General features: G+C 35.9%; 1 protein-coding gene across 1 annotated transcript in view; it reads right to left on the bottom strand.

The window, feature by feature from the left end:
- Positions 1 to 1,225: 1,225 nt before the first annotated feature.
- SDHAF3 (succinate dehydrogenase complex assembly factor 3) overlaps positions 1,226 to 20,656 on the bottom strand; it is an 83,104-nt gene continuing 63,673 nt past the window's right edge. The window contains exon 2 of the mRNA XM_007164800.2: positions 1,226 to 1,600. Within this exon, the coding sequence (XP_007164862.1) occupies positions 1,397 to 1,600 (204 nt within the window). The 3' untranslated portion in view covers positions 1,226 to 1,396. The remainder of the gene's footprint in view (positions 1,601 to 20,656) is intronic.

Here is a 20,656-nt window from a genome sequence, read left to right as displayed (position 1 = left end):
ACGATATAATTAAAGTGATGAAAGGAAAAAACCTACAATCAAGAATACTCTACCCAGCAAGGATCTCATTCAGATGTGATGGAGAAATCAAAAGCTTTACAGACAAGCAAAAGCTAAGAGAATTCAGCACCACCAAACTAGCTTCACAACAAATGCTAAAGGAACTTCTCTAGATGGAAAAGAAAAGGCCACAACTAGAAACAAGAAAATTATGAATGGGAAAGCTCACCAGTAAAGGCAAACGTACAGTAAAGGCAGGAAATCATCCACACACAAATATATCAAAACCAGCAATCATGAGGAGAGTTACTAATGCAGGATATTGGAAATGTATTTGAAATTGAGACCAGCAACTTAAAACAATCTTGTATACATATAGACTACTAAATCAAAACCTCATGGTAACTGCAAACCAAAACTACGATGCACACACAAAAAAGAAAAAGCAATCCAAACACAACACTAAAGATAATCATCAAATCACAAGAGAAGAGCACAACAGAGGAAGGGGGAGAAAAAAAAAAAAAAAAAGGCCTTCCTGGGTGGCAAAGTGGTTAAGAATCTGCCTGCCTAAGCAGGCAACACAGGTTCGATCCCTAGTCTGGGACATGCCGCAGAGCAACTGAGCCCATGTGCCACAACTACTAAGCCTGTGCTCTAGAGCCTGCATGACAAAACTACTGAGCCCACATGCCACAACTACTGAAGCCCACAAGCCTAGAGCCCGTGCTCTGCAACAAGAGAACTCACTGCAATGAGAAGCCCACACACTGCAACGAAGGGTAGCCCCCAGTCCCTGCAACTAGAGAAAGCCCACACACGGCAACAAAGACCCAACACAGCCAATAAATAAATAAATAAAATAAAAAGAAAATTTAAAAAAAGAGGAAAGGCAGACCTACAAAAACAAATCCAAAACAATTAACAAAATGGCAGTAAGAACATGCATATCGATAATTTCCTTAAATGTAAATGGATTAAATGCTCCAACCAAAAGATACAGACTGGCTGAATGGATATGAAAACAAGACTCCTATATATGCTGTCTACAAGAGACCCACTTCAGATCCAGGGACACATACAGACTGAAAGTGAGGGGATGGAAAAAGATATTCCATGCAAGTGGAAATTAAATAATAACCTCAGAATTCTACATCTATCAATCATTATCATAATATACTTATAAAGCTAAAGCCATGAAGCTAATGCTTGAACAAGAATAGCATTAAAACGAGTTTATACATAAAAAAATTTTTGGCAAAATTTCACAAGCTTGTCCATTTTAGAGCCATTCTTTAAGAATTCTTTATTCTTAAGAAATAAATTTTAAAAACCAATGATAGTTAAAATAAGGGGCTCTGAATTTGAAATGCTTTGTTAAACTTTATTGTATAGACTAAAATTTTGGTTTCCTGGACTCAGTAATACTAAACTGCCTATTGGGTTTAGTAGCTTCTTGCATCAGCTCCTGCAACTGTCCAATTTGTTCATCACGAAAGTCATTAAGTCTTTCTTCTGGTAGGAAGATTCCAAAACATGCTTTTTCAGTTGAATTGTGTCTGTTTTCATTAGCTTGTTGCTGTAGCACTGCTGCATATGCCTAGTAAAAAGAAAAAAATTGAAGGTTATAGATATTAAAATGAGATCTGTATTCATTTAATGTTGAAGAACTTAAAGAATTCTATCACTGAGTCTTGTGCATTTGGCAAATAAGACACGAACAATATAGAGCTGTGTCTTTACTATTCAGTGATAATTTCAAATACATATATCTATCTTATTTTTAGCATTTTAAGAGTTTTATTACCAAAGTCCTGAATCTGGAAATCTAGAAGGTTCAAGGCAGGTAGGAGTGGTCCATGAATGGCTTTGAGAGCATGCATGAACCACCCAAAAATCATACACAAAATTGTATGTACACAAACATGCACATAGTTCTGGGGCCATAACTTTCATCAGATTTTCAAAGGGGGGAGCCATGGGTCTTATAGGCTTAAAAGTGGGTCTCAAAATTCTTTAGGTTCATTCCCCTGTCTTCAATTTAAAAACGAATTTAAATCACACTTAGAAAAAATTTTCAAACCTTTAAGCTTTCAATATTTAACAACCATCTTTGCCAGAAAAAAATTCTACATTTTTCACACTGTAATTTTTCTCTCATTCAGTCTTCACTTTCAACTTAATATTCCAACTACCATTATCTAGCACAGATTAATTAAAAGCAGATTCTCACTCTAAAATCAATATTTTAATCAGGCAGGAAGTACCACTGTATTTCAGTTCATGAAGTTAAATTATGTGCACCCTCTGGGTAAGTAAACAAATTAGTTAACTCTGGATAATGCTGCTATTCTATCTGGTTTAAGATAATTAAATTGCTTATAACTAACTGTTAAATACCAGCATCACCAAAGAAACTTTAATTTCAGATATTCCAAACCTTTATTTGAATTGGAAATAATATCTTTGTCACATTTTACAGAAACCCATTTCATATAATACCAAAAAATTGCACACACCCTAGGGCTTTATAAATTCCACTTCTAAGTAATTGTATAATTTGGATAATACTTTGTAATAGGGTGGGTGGGAATCTGTTTCTGCATTGTAGGATGTTTAATAGTGTCCCTGGTCTCTACCCACTAGATGCCTGCAGCACCCCTCCTCTTAGTCTTGATAATCAAAAATGTCTCCAAAGACTGCCAAATGTTTCCTTGCAAGGAAAACTGCCCAGGTTGAGAACTACTGTCCTAAAGACACTTTCCAGCATGTGGACAAGAGGCATTCAAAGAATGTTCATTGTGGCATTCCTTATAAAAGCAAAACATTGTTTATTAATAAACAAAGTGTTTATTTAGACACTTCTTTATAATCCATTAAGTGAATTAAATGTCTGTATTAACATGAATAAATCTCTAAAATAATCAGAATCCAAAAAGCAAGTTAAAAAAATTTATTGATTTGTAGAAATAGAAAAACCAATACTCAAATTCGTATGAAAATGTGAGAGGCCTTGAAGAGCCAAAACAATCTTGAAAAAGAAAGTTGGAGCATACACAGTTCCCAATTTCAAAACGTAATTACTGGCTTTAGGGTAGATATATATAGACCAATGGAACAGAACTGAGCATCCAGAAATAAACCCTTACATATATGGCCAACTGACTTTTGACAATGGTGTCAAGTCCATCAATGGGGGAAAGAATATCTCTTCAACAGGTACTGCTGGGAAAATTGGATTTCCACATGCAAAAGAGTAAAGCTGCATCCCTACCTCCCACCATATACAGAAATTAACACAAAATGGATGAAAAACAAACATAAGAGCTAAAACCATAAAACTCCTGGAAGAAAACAGGGGTAAATTTTCATGACCTTGGATTTGGCAACGAGTCTAAGATATGACACCAAAAGCATAAGCAACAAAAGAAAAACTAGATAAATTGGATTGCATCAAAATTAAAAAATTAAAAACTTCTGTACATCAGAAGACAGAGTGAAACGAAACTGCAGAATGGGAAAAAATATTTGCAAACTATATGTCTGATAAGCATTTAATAACCAGAATATATCAAGAATTCCTACAACTCAACAATAAAAAGACAACTCAAAAAATGGGCAAAAGACTTGAATAGACATTTCTCCAAAGATATATAAACCATCAACAAGGACATGAAAAGATACTCAACATAATTAGTCATTAGAGAAATGAAAATCCAAATCACAATGAGATACCACTTAATACCCACTAGGATGACTATAATAATAGATAATAAATAAAAGGAAAATAACACATATGGGCAAGAATTTGAAGAAACTGGAAACTTGTACATTGCTAGTGGGAATATAAAATGGTATAGCCACTGTGGAAAACAGTTTGGCAGTTCCTCAAGATGTTAAAGAATTACCATATGATCCAGCAATTCCACTTACAGGTATATACCCTAAATAAATGAAAGCAGGAACTCAGATACTTGTACATCCATGTTCATAACAGCATTCATTATTCACAACAGCAAATATGTGGAAACATATCCATCAACAGATGGATAAATAAAATGTGGTATGGACATATAATGGAATATTATTCACACTTAAAAAGAATTCTGATACATTCTACAACACAGATGAAACTTGAAAACATTATGCTAAAACTGAAATAAGCCAGACACAAAAAAACAAATATTGCAGGATTCCACTCATGTGAAATATGTAGAATAGGCAAATTTATAGAGACAAAAGTGTAATAGAGGACACCAGGGGCTGGGGGAGAGGGAGTGGGGATGTACTGCTTTTGGGGCACAGAGTTTGTTTGGGTAAGAAAAAGTTTTGGGTATAGACAGTGGTAACCGATGAACAAGACTGTAAATGCAATTAATGCCTCTGAGTGGTACACTTAAAAATGGCTAAAGTGGTAAATTTTATGTTATATGTATTTTTACCACATTAAAAAAAAAGCTATGCAAGGAGTTCTACTCCCATTAATAGTGGAGTACCTTCTATCAGACCAACCCTCCTGCAGATAACAAAGTCTACACAAAATATAATCAAACAACAATCCAAGACACTGGAGAGCAACCAAATCAGAAAGTAGAAAGGAGATGACAGAATGGAGAATGGCAGGGAACACAGGGTTACACTGCCACTTTTATGGCATTTTTCCTGAAGGAAGATGCCAGTTGGTGCTGCAAGGTTACTGAGGACTCAGAGCACAGTGTGGGAGAACAGCAGCAGTTGGAAAGTAAGAAAGGGAAATCTCAGAAAAAGAACTACAAAAGGGGAACCCCAAATTCTGCAAATAAGCTCTGCCAAAATCTCTGGCTAACCCCTTAACTAAGCATGCTCATGACAGACTACAAGCCCAGCTAAGGCAAAAAGAACTAAATAGACACTTCTTGTCAAGGGGGACACAGAGTTTGGAATCTGAGTTCTGCCAAGTTAACTGCTTGATAAAACAAAAATCAATACACTTTGGAAGAACATAGTGGAATAATGTCTCTACAATGTATCTATCATTCACAATGTCCAGAAAAAAATCCAAAATTACAAGAAACATCAAGAAACAGAAAATGTGACCCATAATCAAGAGAAAAGGCAATGCCTGAAATGGTTCAGACATTGCCTGCAGCAAAAGATTTTGAAGCAGCTATTATTTATGTTCAAATACATAAAAGAAAATGTCATAATAAATTCATAGATGAGAAATCTCAGCAGAAAATGAGAAACTGTAAGAACCAAATGAGAACTCTAGAACTCTAAAATGCAGTTATCTGAAATTTAAAAATCCTCACTGAATGGGCTTAACAGCATACTAGAGATGAGAAAAGAAAGAGTCAATGAACTTGAAAGTATGTCAGTAGAAATTATCCAACCTGAAAGTGAAAAACTATTAAAAAATGAACTTAATCTATATTTCTGTTTTTGTGCCAGTACCATACTGTCTTGCTTTGTAGTATAGTCTGAAGTCAGGGAGCCTGATTCCTCCAGCTCCGTTTTTCTTGCTCAAGATTGCTTTGGCTATTCAGGGTCTTTTGTGTTTACATACAAATTGTGTGTTCTAGTTCTGTGAAAAATGCCAGTGGTAGTTTGATAGGGATTGCACTGAATCTGTAGATTGCTTTGGGTAGTAGAGTCATTTTCACAATGTTGATTCTTCCAATCCAAGAACATGGTATCTCTCTCCATCTATTTCTATCATCTTTAATTTCTTTCATCAGTGTCTTAAAATTTTCTGCATACAGGTCTTTTGTCTCCTTAGGTAGGTTTATTCCTAGATATTTTATTCTTTTTGTTGCAATGGTAAATGGGAATGTTTTCTTAATTTCACTTTCAGATTGTTCATCATTAGTGTATAGGAATGCAAGAGATTTCTGTGCATTAATTTTGTATCCTGCTACTTTACCAAATTCATTGATTAGCTCTAGGAGTTTTCTGGTAGCATCTTTAGGATTCTCTATGTAGAGTATCATGTCATCTGCAAACAGTGACAGTTTTACTTCTTCTTTTCTGATTTGGATTTCTTTTATTTCTTTTTCTTCTCTGATTGCTGTGGCTAAAACTTCCAAAACTATGTTGAATAATAGTGGTGAGAGTGGGCAACCTTGTCTTGTTCTTGATCTTAGTGGAAATGGTTTCAATTTTTCACCATTGAGGACAATGTTGGCTGTGTGTTTGTCATATATGGCCTTCATTATGTTGAGGAAAGTTCCCTCTATGCCTACTTTCTGGAGGGTTTTTATCATAAATGGGTGTTGAATTTTGTCGAAAGCTTTCTCTGCATCTATTGAGGTGATCATATGGTTTTTCTCCTTCAATTTGTTAAAATGGTGTATCACATTGATTGATCTGCATATATGGAAGAATCCTTGCATTCCTGGGATAAACCTGACTTGATCATGGTGTATGATCCTTTTAATGTGCTGTTGGATTCTGTTTGCTAGTATTTTGTTGAGGATTTTTGCATCTATGTTCATCAGTGATATAGTAATCAAGACAGTACTGTACTGGCACAAAAACAGAAATATAGATCAATGGAACAGGATAGAAAGCCCAGAGATAAACCCACACACATATCGTCACCTTATCTTTGATAAAGGAGGCAAGAATATACAGTGGAGAAAAGACAGCCTCTTCAATAAGTGGTGCTGGGAAAACTGGACAGCTACATATAAAAGAAGGAAATTAGAACACTCCCTAAAACCATACACAAAAATAAACTCAAAATGAATTAAAGACCAAAATGTAAGGCCAGACACCATAAAACTCTTAGAGGAAAACATAGGCAGAACACTCAATGACATAAATCACAGCAAGATCCTTTTTCACCCATCTCCTAGAGAAATGGAAATAAAAACAAAAATAAACAAATGGGACCTAATGAAACTTAAAAGCTTTTGCACAGCAAAGGAAACCATAAACAAGTCGAAAAGACAACCCTCAGAATGGGAGAAAATATTCGCAAATGAAGCAACTGACAAAGGATTAATCTCCAAAACATACAAGCAACTCATGCAGCTCAATATCAAAAAAACAAACAACTCAATCGAAAAATGGGCAGAAGACCTAAATAGACATTTCTCCAAAGAAGATATACAGATTGTCAACAAACACATGAAAGAATGCTCAACATCATTAATCATTAGAGAAATGCAAATCAAAACTACAATGAGATATCATCTCACACTGGTCAGAATGGCCATCATCAAAAAATCTACAAACTAAATGCTGGAGAGGGTGTGGAGAAAAGGGAACCCTCTTGCACTGTTGGTGGGAATGTAAATTGATACAGCCACTATGGAGAACAGTATGGAGGTTCCTTAAAAAACTAAAAATAGAACTACCATATGACCCAGCAATCCCACTACTGGGCATAGACCCTGAGAAAACCATAATTCAAAAAGAGTCATGTACCAAAATGTTCACTGCAGCTCTATTTACAATAGCCAGGACATGGAAGCAACCTAAGTGTCCATTGACAGATGAATGGATAAAGAAGATGTGGCACATATATACAATGGAATATTACTCAGCCATAAAAAGAAACGAAACTGAGTTATTTGTAGTGAGGTGGATGGACCTAGAGACTGTCATACAGAGTGAAGTAAGTCAGAAAGAGAAAAAGAAATACCATATGCTAACACATATATATGGAATCTAAAAAAAGAAAAAAAAATTGGTCAGAAGAACCTAGGGGCAGACAGGAATAAAGATGCAGACCTACTTGAGAATGGACTTGAGGATATGGGGAGGGGGAGGGGGAAGGGTAAGCTGGGATGAAGTGAGAGAGTGTCATGGACATATATACACTACCAAATGTAAAATAGATAGCTAGTGGAAAGCAGCCGCATAGCACAGGGAGATCAGCTTGGTGCTTTGTGACCACCTAGAGGGGTGGGACAGGGAGGGTGGGAGGGAGGGAGATGCAAGAGGGAAGAGATATGTGGACATACGCAGATGTATAACTGATTCACTTTTTTATAAAGCAGAAACTAACACACCATTGTAAAGCAATTATACTCCAATAAAGATGTTAAAAAAAAATGAACTTAAGATCAATTATCTGTGGGACAATGTCAAAACTGTGTTTAAATGGAATCCCAGAATAAAATGAGGCAAAAATTGTTTTTGAAAAATAAATGTACAGGTTCAAAAAGCTTAGCAAGCCCCAAGCAAGATAAAAACAAAATGAAGCCACACCTGGGCATACAGTAGTCAGATTGTTGAAAAGGACCCATAAGGTAAAAATCTTAAAAGAAACTTATATGGTATGACCATATGTATAGAAAATATATATTCTTTAGAGTTATATACATATGTTCAAACTGTATGAAAACAAGCATGGAAACAACAGACACCAATGTCAGGATACTGATTTCCCCTTTCCTTGTTTTTTGAGGCAAAGACTGGGGTAAAGTTTTAGCTGTACTTTTAGTATTCTATTTGCTTTTTAAAAGACTGACTTAAGCAAATACTGTAAAATGTCAGTATTTGTTAAATCTGGGTGGTGGATACATGAATGTATTTTATACAATTTTCTTCTTCCTATATTTTGGAAATTTTCATAATTTTACACTTATAAATTTAAGTATACAAAATTCTAGAACATTTCACTGGGGTATAATTTATAATAATTAAGGTAACAATCTAATGCTTATCTTAAATTCTTATGTTTCTTGAGAAAACTAGAAATGCATTTCACACAGAAGTGTGAGGAGGAGGTCCCAATTCAAGATGACAACAAAGAAGGCTCCTGAACTCTTCTCTTCCCACAAACACCAAATCTACAGCTATACATAGAACAATTTCCTCTGAAAAAAAATCCAGAAACTAGCTGCATGACTCTTACATATTGGGTAAATAAGAAAAAATCCACACTGAAAAAGGTAACAGAGGCTGAGACACAATCTCCCTATAAACCCCAACCCAGCACTGAGGATCTGCAAATAGGTGGGCACCATCCTGGCATGCTCCCATTGCCCTGCCACAGGTTGTCAGTATCTCTATGAAAGAAGCTTACGTAAGGCTGGTCTAATAGTGATGAACTCTTTCAGCTTTTGCTTCTCTGTCAATAGTAAGTCCATATCTATCAATAATTATTTTAAATGTCATGAACTAAATTATTCAATCAAAAGACACAGAGTAGCTGAATGGATTAAAAAAACAGACATAACTATATGCTGCCTACAGGAGACTCAATTCAGCTTTAAGGACACAAACAGACACATGGAAAAAGATATTCCATGCAAGTGGAAACCAAAGGAAAGCTGGGGTAGCTATACTTAACATCAGATAAAACAGACTAAGGATAAAACAGACTAAGACAAAGACTAAAAGAGAGACAAGGAAGGTCACTGTATAATGAAAAGGGGGTCCATCCAAAAAAGAATGACATTTTTAATATGCATGCAGCAAATATTAACAGATCTAACGAGAGAGACAGGAAATACAATAATAGTAGGGGGCTTTAGTACCATACTTTCATCAATGTACAAATAATCCAGACAGAAAATCAGTAAGAAAACATTCAAGTCCATCTGGTGTAACAAGCACTTTAACAAACATTTACAGAACATTTCATTCAAAAGCAGCATAGTACACATTCTTCTTAAGCACACATGACACATTTTGCAGGATAGATCTTATGTTAGGACACAGATTAAGAAGACTGTAATCATATCAAGCATCTCTTCCAACCACAATGGTATTATTATGCTAGAAATCAATTCCAAAAAGAAAACTGGAAAATTCACAAATATGTGGTGATTAAATACCATAAAATTGAACAACCAATGGGTCAAAGAAGAAATCAAAAAATATCTTGAGACAAACAAAAATGGAAATACAACACACCAAAATGTATAGGATGCAGCAAAAGCAGTTCTAAGAGGGAAGTTCATAGTGATAAATGACTACATTAAGAAAAAAGAAACACCTCAATAAAAAACCTAACTATATACCTGAAGGAATGAGAAAAAGAAAAACCTAAGCCTAAAGTTAGGAGAAGGAAGAAAATAACAAAGATCAGAGCAGAAATAAATAAAATAAAGACGAGAAAGGACAAAAGTTCAATGAAACTAAGCTGATTTTTTGAAAAGATAAACCAAGTACACATACCTTTAGCTAGATTCACTAAGGAAAGAAGAAGACTCAAATGATATTAGACATGAAAGAGGAGACAATACAACTGTTCCCACAGAAATGCAAAGGATCATCAGAGACTGCAATGTACAATTATCCATTAACAATTTAGACAACCTACAAGGAATGGATAAATTTCTAGAAACATAAAACCTACTAAATAAGACTGAATCATGAACAAGCAGAAAATCTGAACAGACCAATTAGAAATAAGGTGATGGAATCAGTAATCACAAACCTCCCAAAAAACGTAAGTCCAAATGGATTTACTGGTAAATTCAACCAAACATTTAAAGAATTAATACCAATCCTTTTCAAACCCTTCCAAAAGACAGAAGAGAACACTTCCAAACTCATTTTACGAGACCAGCACTATTACTCTGATACTGAAACTAGACAAAACAAACAAGAAAAGAAAATTACAGGCCAATATTCCTCATAAACATAAATGCAAAAATTCTCAACAAAATATTAGCAAGCCCAATATAACAATACACTAAAAGGATCATACACCATGATCAAATGTGATTTATCCCTGGGATGAGATGGTTCAACATCAGCAAAACAATCAATGTGATACACCACATTAACAAAACTAAGGATAAAAATCATATGATCATCTGAGTAGATGCTGAAAAAGCATTTGACAAAATTCAAATTCAATTATGACGAAAACTCTCAACAACTGGGTACAGAGGGAACATGCCTCAACATAATAAAGGCCATATATGACAAGCCCACAGTTAATATCATACTCAGTGATGAAAAACTGAAAGCTTGTCCTCTAAGATCAGCAATAATAGAAGGATGTCCACTCTTGCCACTTTTATTCAACATACTACTAGAAGTCCGAGCCAGAGCAATCAGAAAAAGAAAAAAAAAAAGAAAAGGCATCCAAATAAAAAAAAGTAGTAAAGCTGTCATTATTTGTAAATGACATACACAGAAAACCTTAAAGACTCCAAGAAAAAACCTTATACATGAATTTGGTAAAGTTGCAGGATACAAAATCCATATACAAAAATTAGCTGTATTTTTATACACTAGTAACAAACTATTAGAAAAATTAAGACAATCCCATTTACAACTGGATCAAAAAGAATAAAATACTTAGGAATAAATTTAACCAAGGAGCTGAAAGACTGGTATACTGAAAACTGTAAGACATGGATGAAAGAAATGGAAGAATGCACAAATGAAGAGATACTCCATGCTCACGGACTAGAATATTGTTAAAATCCATACTACCCAGAGCAATCTATGTATCCAATGCAACCCCTATCAAGATTCCAATGGCATTTTTTTTTCACAGAAATACAGTAAACAATACTAATATTTGTATGGAACCACAAAATACCCCAAATAGCCAAAGCAATCTTGAGAAAGAAGAACAAAGCAAGAGGCATAACACTTCCTGCTTTCAAACTATATTACATAGCTTTAGTAATCAAAACAGTATGGTATTGCAATAAAAAACAGAAACAGATCAATGGAACAGAAATAGCCCAGGAGTAAATCCATGCATATGTGGTCAACTAATTTATGACAAAAGAGCCACAACTATACAATGGAGAAAGGACAGTCTCTTCCTGGATAAAGAAAATGTGGTATATGTGATTTTATATACATAATACCATATATAATACGATATATATACACGCACACACACAAAGGAATATCATTAAGCTATTTGCAACAACATGGGGGCATTGTGCTAAGTGAAATAAGTCAGACAGAAAAACTCAGAGAACAAATTTGTAGTTACTAGAGGGAGGGAGCTGGGCAGAGAAAGGAGGAAATGGGTGAAGGTAGTCAAAAGGTACAAACTTCCAGTTATAAGATAAATAAGTCCTTGACATGTAATGTATACATGGTAACCATAGTTAACAATACTGTATTGTATATTTGAAAGTTGTTAAAGAGTAAATCATAAAAATTTTCGTCACTAGAAAAAATGTAAATGTGTGGTGATGGATGTTAACCAACTTATTCTGGTAGTCATTTCACAATATATACATACATTAAATCATTATGTTGTAGACCTAAAACTAATACAATGTTATACAATCATCCCTTGGTATCCACAGGGTATTGGTTGCAGGACCTGCTGTGGATACCAAAATCCAAGGATGCTCAAGTCCCTTATATAAAATGCTGTAGTACAGTTGGCCCTCTGTATTAGTAATTGCAGAACTCACAGATACAGAGGGCCAACTACATGTCAATTATATCTTGATTTTTAAAAATCTGATAATTCAAGCCCATATTGGTTTGATAAAATGCCAAAAAAAAAAAAAAGATCTAAGGGGAATGATCAGTGAACATTTTGAGTGTAAAGATTGTCACAGCAGGGAAAAAGAATACCCTTCCCCCCTGCTGTCACCCTCTATTGCCTACCAGTCTGCCCCATGCACTTTCAACATTCCTCTATTGACAGGATACAAGAAAAATGTAAAACAAACAAACAAAAACCCCAACAACTTTAAGACAATTTGTATGTGTCCAGATACAGGGAGAAGCAGCAATAAAATATTAATTTTCTGACTAGATCCCCTGCCAAGAAAACCTACCTAGAGGGAGAAAGACAGAATAGAAAAACATCTCATATGAGCTACAGCACCCTTTGGTTTCAAGCTTGTCATGCTAGCCTCTAAGAATAAAGCTATCCCAGAATTTTGCTAAAGTTAGAAGACTCCTATGATTTGATCTCTTGAACCAAAAAGAATGCACAGTGCTTCCTCAGGTAGCAGAAAGCCATCAAAGGAAGACTCTTTGAGTATGGTGAGAGAAGATGTAGTGGGTTGAATGGTGTCCTCCAAAGATAACAAGTCCTGATTCCTGAAACCTGTGTTACCTTATATGGTAAAGGGTTTGCAGATGTATTTAAATTACGAATCTTTGAGCTGAGGAGATTATCCTGGTGGGCTCTACATACCATCACAAATGTTCATAAAGGAGAGAGACTGAGAGAAATTAGACACACCAGAGGAGAAGGTATTGTGAAGATGGAGACAGTTTGGAATAACATGGCAACACGTCGAGGAATGCCTTCACCCACCAGAAGCTAGGAGAAGCAAAGCACAGTTTCTCCCTGAGAACCTCCAACATCTTGATTAGGACATACAGCCTCCAGAACAGTATGAGAATAAAATTCTGTTGTTTTAAGTCACCAAGTTGTGCTAATTTGTTACAGCAGCTCCAGGAAACGAATACAGCAGTAAACTACAGAAACATGATGTTAGGAAAGGCTTGTAACAGGAAAAACTACCCTTCATGCTATGGTAACAAATTGAAGTGTGGCTTGCTAATTCTCTTTCTCACTAGAGTTTTTAAAAAGGCAGAGAACCTAGAGTACCAGAGTACCTAGTCTTATCAGTGACAATAATTAGAAATATTTTAAGAGACTAGTTATGCCTTCACTGTACTTTTTTTTTTAAACATCTTTATTGAAGTATAATTGCCTTACAATGGTGTGTTAGCTTCTGCTTTATAACAAAGTGAATCAGTTATACATATACATTCACTGTACTTTCTTATTCTTTATGTATTAAACTTGTCTATAGTCTGAATCCAATTGATTACCATTAAATTACTGGTAACAAAGTAGATAGAATCTTTTATAACATGACTTTAACTTAAAAGATAAAAATAAACTGTCCATCTAATAAAATTACCTCTAAAGCAAAGTATTAGCAAAATGCAGGCAAAGACTTTTTTAAGAATAAAAATGAACTGTATTAGATTTTTTTTTAAACCAGCTTTGGGACTTAAAAAACTAAAGGAATAACTCAACAAGAGAAACAACCATATATTATGGGCCTCCTGATGGAAGTACTTAACACAGAAAATCTATCTGCACTGACTATCCTCTACATTTAACCCAATTTACAGAATATGTTAAATATCACTATGGAAATTCAATCAGCAGAATCCAGACTTTGAAAAGCTATAAAAACAAACAACCCCAGTCTTAGAGCTAATAAAGAAAAAATAACTTTACAGTGGAGAAACCTAGAAGACACCACATTAACCAAATGATCAAGATTAACATTACCAGTAATAAGTGATACTGAAAACATCATGGTGGATTAAGATGCTCCCTTTGTCTCTCCCCTTCAATCTGCAACCACTAAAACATCTGCCCTCAACAAAGGTACCTCTGCCCAACACCTCAGGATGCCAGAGATCCACACATCTGTACATCTAAAGGTGGGTAGACTGGAACACATAGAGAAGACAGAACCAGAAAAAGAGCAAAGGCAGTGCCTGCAATCCCAGCTACCTGGTTGTGGCAGCAGAGCCCACAGCCCCAGGGAGCCCAGTAACAGCAGAGGAGGTAGCACACATGACTCCAGACACCTGGCCACGTTGGCACTCCTGGCCATGGTAATTGGGCAGCAGCAGCAGAGGGGCCTATGACCACATTCCTCCAGCCACAGAGGCACTCACCACTCTGACCCCTTGCTCAGAGCAGTGGTGCCTGCAAACACATAACCCCAGACACAGCAGAGGCAACCTTGCCCCAGCTCCTCCCCATTCCCCTCCCCCCATCAGCAGAGCCTGTGGCTTGGGAGATCCTGGACACAGCAGAAGCGTTTAGAATCCCAGTGCCCCTGGTGGCAATGCCAGCAATACCACAGCAGCAAGGCACCAACAACCCTCGAGGCACAAGCAGCAACAAGGTCAACTGGCAACACCTATGACAGGTGGTAGAGGGTGCAAAGTGCCAACTCTCAAATATAACCAGAGACAGCTAAGGTAAGAAAAACAAAAAACTTGTGTCATAGTGTCACCCACTGGAAAACAAAAGAAAGGACTCTAATTTCTAACCTGTTGAATCATTAGAATTAAAAAACCAAAACTAAAACCAATAACTTTAAAGAAGAAAGATGTTTGCTATTTCAAATGCACCAGCAGAGGAACAAGTCATCAAGTACCATGAAGAACCATGGTAACACTATATCAGCAGTCCCCAACCTTTTTGGCATCAGGGACCAGTTTTGTGGAAGACAATTTTTCCATGGACCGGGGCTGGGTGGGAATGGGAATGGTTTCAGGATGATTCAAGCACATTACATTTATTGTGTACTTTATTTCTACTATTATTACATTGTAATATATAAAGAAATAATTTTACAACTCACCATAATGCAGAATCAGTGGGCGCCCTGAGCTTGTTTTCCTGCAACTAGAGGTCTTGCCTGGGGGTGATGGGAGACAGTGACACCTGAAGTGTGTTGCTTATTTCCAGTCTACTCCATAAGATGCAGCTTAATTGTCACTTGCCACTCACTGATAGGGTTTTGATATGAGTCTGCAAGCAATTGATTTATTATCGTCCCTGTGCAGTCAAACCTCTCTGCTAATGATGATCGGTATTTGCAGCCAGTCCCCAGCACTAGCATCACCGCCTCTGCTCAGATCATCAGGCATTAGATTCTCATAAGGAGCACACAACCTAGATCCCTCACATGCACAGTTCACAGTAGGGTTCACGCTCCTATGAGAATCTAATGCTGCTGCTGATCTGACAGGAGGCGGAGCTCAGGCAGTAAGGCGAGCAATGGGGAGCAGCTGTAAATACAGATGAAGCTTCGCTCCCTTGGCCAGCACTCACTTCCTGCTGTGCAGCCCAGTTCCTAACAGGCCGCGGACTGGTACCAGTCTGTGGCCTGGGGGTTGGGGACCCCTGCACTATATCACAAAAAGAGAATGACAATTCTCCAGAAACCAAACTTAAAGGCATGTAATATTGTGATCTAACTGATAGAAAAGTCAAAATAGCTGTCACGAAGAAACTAACAAGCTTCATGAAAACTCTGAAATGAGCTCAGGAATAAAATTAATGACAAGAAGGAATACTTCACCAAAAAGATTGAAAGGTAAAAGAACCAAACAAATTCTGGAGATGAGGAACTCAATAATCAAAATGAAGGCTGCATTAGAAAGCACTAAAAACAGAGCAGACCCCATGGAACAGAGAATTAGTAAGCCTGCAGATAGAAATCTATAAATAATATATGTGGGCTTCCCTGGTGGCGCAGTGGTTGAGAGTCTGCCTGCCAATGCAGGGCACACGGGTTCGATCCCTGGTCTGGGAAGATCCCACATGCCGCGGAGCAACTAGGCCCGTGAGCCACAATCACTGAGCCTGCGCGTCTGGAGCCTGTGCTCCGAAACAAGAGAGGCCGCGATAGTGAGAGGCCCGCGCACCACGATGAAGAGTGGTCCCTGCTTGCCACAACTCGAGAAAGCCCTCACACAGAAACGAAGACACAACACAGCCATAAATAAATAAATAAATAAAATTAAAAAATATATATATATATATGTAGAAGAAGAAAAAGAATGAAGATCCAAAAAAAATTGAAAAATAAAAAAGAAAGAATGCCATTTGCAATGACATGGATGGACCTAGAGATTGTCATACTAAGTGAAGTCAGACAGAGAAAGACAAATATCATATGGTATCACATATGTGGAATCTAAAAACATGGTACAAATGAACTTATTTACAGAACAGAAATAGAGTCACAGATGTAGAAAACAAACTTATGGTTATCAAGGGGGAAAGGGGGAAGGGACAGATAAATTGGGAGATTGGGACTGACATAAATACACTACTATATATAAAACAGATAACTAATAAGAACCTACTGTACAGCACAGGGAACTCTACTCAATACTCTGTAATAACCTATATGGGAAAAGAATCTAAAGAAGAGTGGATATGTGTATATGTATAACTGATTCACTTTGCTGTACAGCAGAAACTAACACAACACTGTAAATCAAATATTCTTCAATAAAAATTAATAATAAATATTTTTTAAAAAGAGGAAATTCTCTAAGAACTATCCAACTTTTTAGGAAAGGTAACATTAGGATAATGAGTATCCCAGAAGGAGAAGGGAGGGAGAAGGAAACAGAGAGTTTATCTAAAGAAATAATAGCTGAGAACTTCCCAATCCTGGGGAAGGAACTGGATATACAAGTCCATGAAGCTAAGAGAACACCTAATTACCTCAATGCAAAAAGACTTTCTCCAAGACATTCTATATTTAAACTGTCGAAAGTCAATGACAAAGAATTTTAGAGGCAGCTAGGGAAAAATGTATAACTGACAAAGTAACCACCACTAGGAAATGAGCAGATTTCTCACCAGAAATTCTACAGTCCAGGCGAGTATGAAATGACCACCTCAAAATTCTCAATGATAAACACTGTCAGCCAAGGACACTCTATCCAGCAACGTTATTCAGATATGAAGGAGAAATAAAGACTTTCCCATCTCTGAGGGAGCTCATCAACACTAGACCTGCCTTACAAGAAATGTTGAAAGGAGCTCTTCTACCAGAAACAAAAGGCAAGAGTACACAAAACTTTGCATAAAGTGATAAATCTGAACATTTCAACTCTACATCAGAATAGGTTTTTTAACACATTATAGAATAAAGGTTAAAGAGGAAAAAAAGCAGCAAAAATAACTATAGCTACTTAATTTGGTAACGAACTCACAATATAGAAAAGGATAATGTGAGACAAAAACAAAGGCAGCAGGGGAGAGGAAAAGGACAGAACCCATGTAGGCAAATGAAGACAAGATACTGTCATCACAAAAAGGACTATTTTACCTATGAGACATTTTATACAAACCTCACGTTAACCACAAAACACAAATCCAGAACATAGACACAAAATATAGAAAAAGAGGAAACTGAGAAAACATAGAAGACCACCAAAGGAAAATGGCAGACAGAAACATAAGGAAAAAGAAACAATGGAGATAGAGAGCAACCAGAAAACAAAGCATAAAATGGCAATACTAAGTTCTCCTTTATTAATAATCATCCTAAATGTAAATGGAATGAATTCCCCAATTCAGACACAGAGTGCACAGATGCATTATAAAACACGACCCAACTATATGCTATCTCCAAGAGACTCGGCTCTAAAGACAAACTTGGGCTCAAAAGTGAAGGGATAGAAGATGATACTACAAGCAAATGGCAGCCAAAAGAAAGCACACATAGCCATAATCACATCAGACAAAATAGACTTCAAGCCAAAAAAGGTAACAAGAGACAAAGATGGACATTAATAATGATAAAGGAGATAATTCATCAAGAAGACATAAGTTATTAATGTAAATGCACTGAACATAGGAGCACAAAATATATACAGCAATTATTAACAGACCTAACAGGAGAAATTGACAGGAACACAATAATAGTAAGGGACTTTAACACCCCACTTACATCAATAGATAAATCATCCAGACAGAAAGTCAAAAAGGAAACAGTGGCCTTAAGTGAAGCACTAGACCAGATTGATTTGCTATGTTTTTATAGAACATTCCATCCAAATGCAGCAGAATACACATTTCTCTCAAGTGGACATGCAACATACTTAAGGACAGACCATATGTTGGGATGCAAAACAAGCATCAATAAATTTAAGACTGAAATCATATCAAGCATCTTTACTGATCACAGTTGTATGAAATTAGAAATCAACTCTAAGAAGAAAACTGGTAAAATCAGAAATACGTGGAGACTGAACAACAGGCTACTGGAACAACTACTGGATCAATGAAAAACTCAAAGAAGAAATTAAAAAATACCTCAATAGAAATGAAAATGAAAATACAACATACCAAAATCTATGGGATGCAGCAAAAGCAGTGCTTAGAGGAACATTTACAGCAATATAGGGCTACCTCAAGTAACAAGAAAAAAATCTCAAATAAATAAACTTACACCTAAAGGAATGAGAAAAAGAACAAACAAATCCCAAAGTCAGTAGAAAGAAGAAAATAAAAGAGATCAGGGGAGAAATAAATGAAACTAAAAGGACAACAGAAAAGATCAATGAAACTAAGAGCTGGTTCTTTTAAAAGATAAAATCAACAAACCTTTAGCTAGACTCACTAAGAAAAAAGAGAAGGCTCTGATAAATCAGAGATGAAAGATAAGAAATAACAATGGATAGTACAGAAATACAAAGGATTATAAGAGAATATTATGAACAGCAATATGCCAACAAATTGGACAACCTAGAAGAAATGGACAAATTCTTAGAATCATACAACCTTCCAAGACTAAATACTGAATAAAACAAATCTGAATAGGCCAATCACTAGTTAAGAGATTGAAACACTAATCAAAATCTCCCAGCAAACAAAAGTCCAGGACCAGACAGCTTCACTGGTGAATTCTACCAAACATTCAAAGAAAATCTGATACCTATCCTTTTCAAACTCTTCCAAAAAACTGAAGAGGGAGGAATGCTTCCTAACTCACTTTACGAGGCCAACATTACTCTAATACCAAAACCAGACAAGGACAACACAAAAGAAAATTACAGGCCAATATCTCTGATGAACGTAGATGTAAAAATTCTCAACAAAATTATTAGCAAGCCCAATACAACAATACATTAAAAGGATAATACACCATGATCAGGTGGGATTTATTCCAGGTATGAAGGATGGTTCAACATCATCAAACCAATCAACTAACAAAATGAAGGATAAAAACCATATGATCATCTCAACAGATGCATAAAAATGATCTGAAAAGATTCAACACCTATTTATCATAAAGTCTCTCAATAAAATGGGTATAGAAGGAATATACCTCAACATAACAAAGGCCATATATGACAAACCCACAGCTAACATCATACTCAATGATAAAAAACTGAAAGTGATCCTTCTAAATTCATGAACAAGACAAGGATGCCCACTCCCAGCACTCTTATTCAACACAGTATTGGAAGTCCTAGCAAGAACAACTAGGCAAGAAAAAAATAAATAAAAGGCATCCAAACTGCAAAGAATGAAGCAAAACTGTCACTATTTGCAGATGACATTTTATTTAGAAAACCCGTAAGACTCCACCAAAGAACTATTATAAATAATAAATAAAGTAAAATTGCAGGATACAAAATCAACAAAAAAAATCTGTTGTGTTTCTAACACTAACAGTGAGTTAGCAGAGAGAGAAATTAAGAAAACAATCCCATAAAAATGTTATAGACGAAAGTTACATGTGCTTTTTCTTTACATTGTTAATTCATGGATTTATCATTTCATACTCTGCTCTTTATTAAATATTTCATAAAATTAATCCATATCATTAAAATTCATCACAAACTTAAAGAAAAAAGAAAATCCCACTTACAATCGCAATAAAAAGAATAAAATACCTAGAAATAAATTTAACCAAAGAGGTGAAAGACCTATACACTGAAAACTATAAGACACTGTTGAAAGAAATTGGTGAAGACACAAATAAATGGAAAGATAGTCAATGTTTATGGATTGAAAGAACTAACACTGTTAAAATGTCCACATTACCTAAAGCAATCTATGGGTTCAATGCAATATCTATCAAAATCCCAAGGACATTGTTCATAGAAATAGGACAAAAAATTCTAAAATACATATGGAACCACAAAAGACCCCAAATAGTCAAAGCAATTCTGAGAAAAAAGAACAAAGCTGGGGGTATCACAC

The sequence above is a fragment of the Balaenoptera acutorostrata genome, chromosome 7 (genome assembly GCF_949987535.1).
Source record: "Balaenoptera acutorostrata chromosome 7, mBalAcu1.1, whole genome shotgun sequence".
Classification (NCBI taxonomy): Eukaryota; Metazoa; Chordata; class Mammalia; order Artiodactyla; family Balaenopteridae; genus Balaenoptera; species Balaenoptera acutorostrata.
The sequence above is the reverse complement of the archived record's forward strand: the minus strand, read 5'-3'. Positions and strand labels throughout refer to the sequence as shown.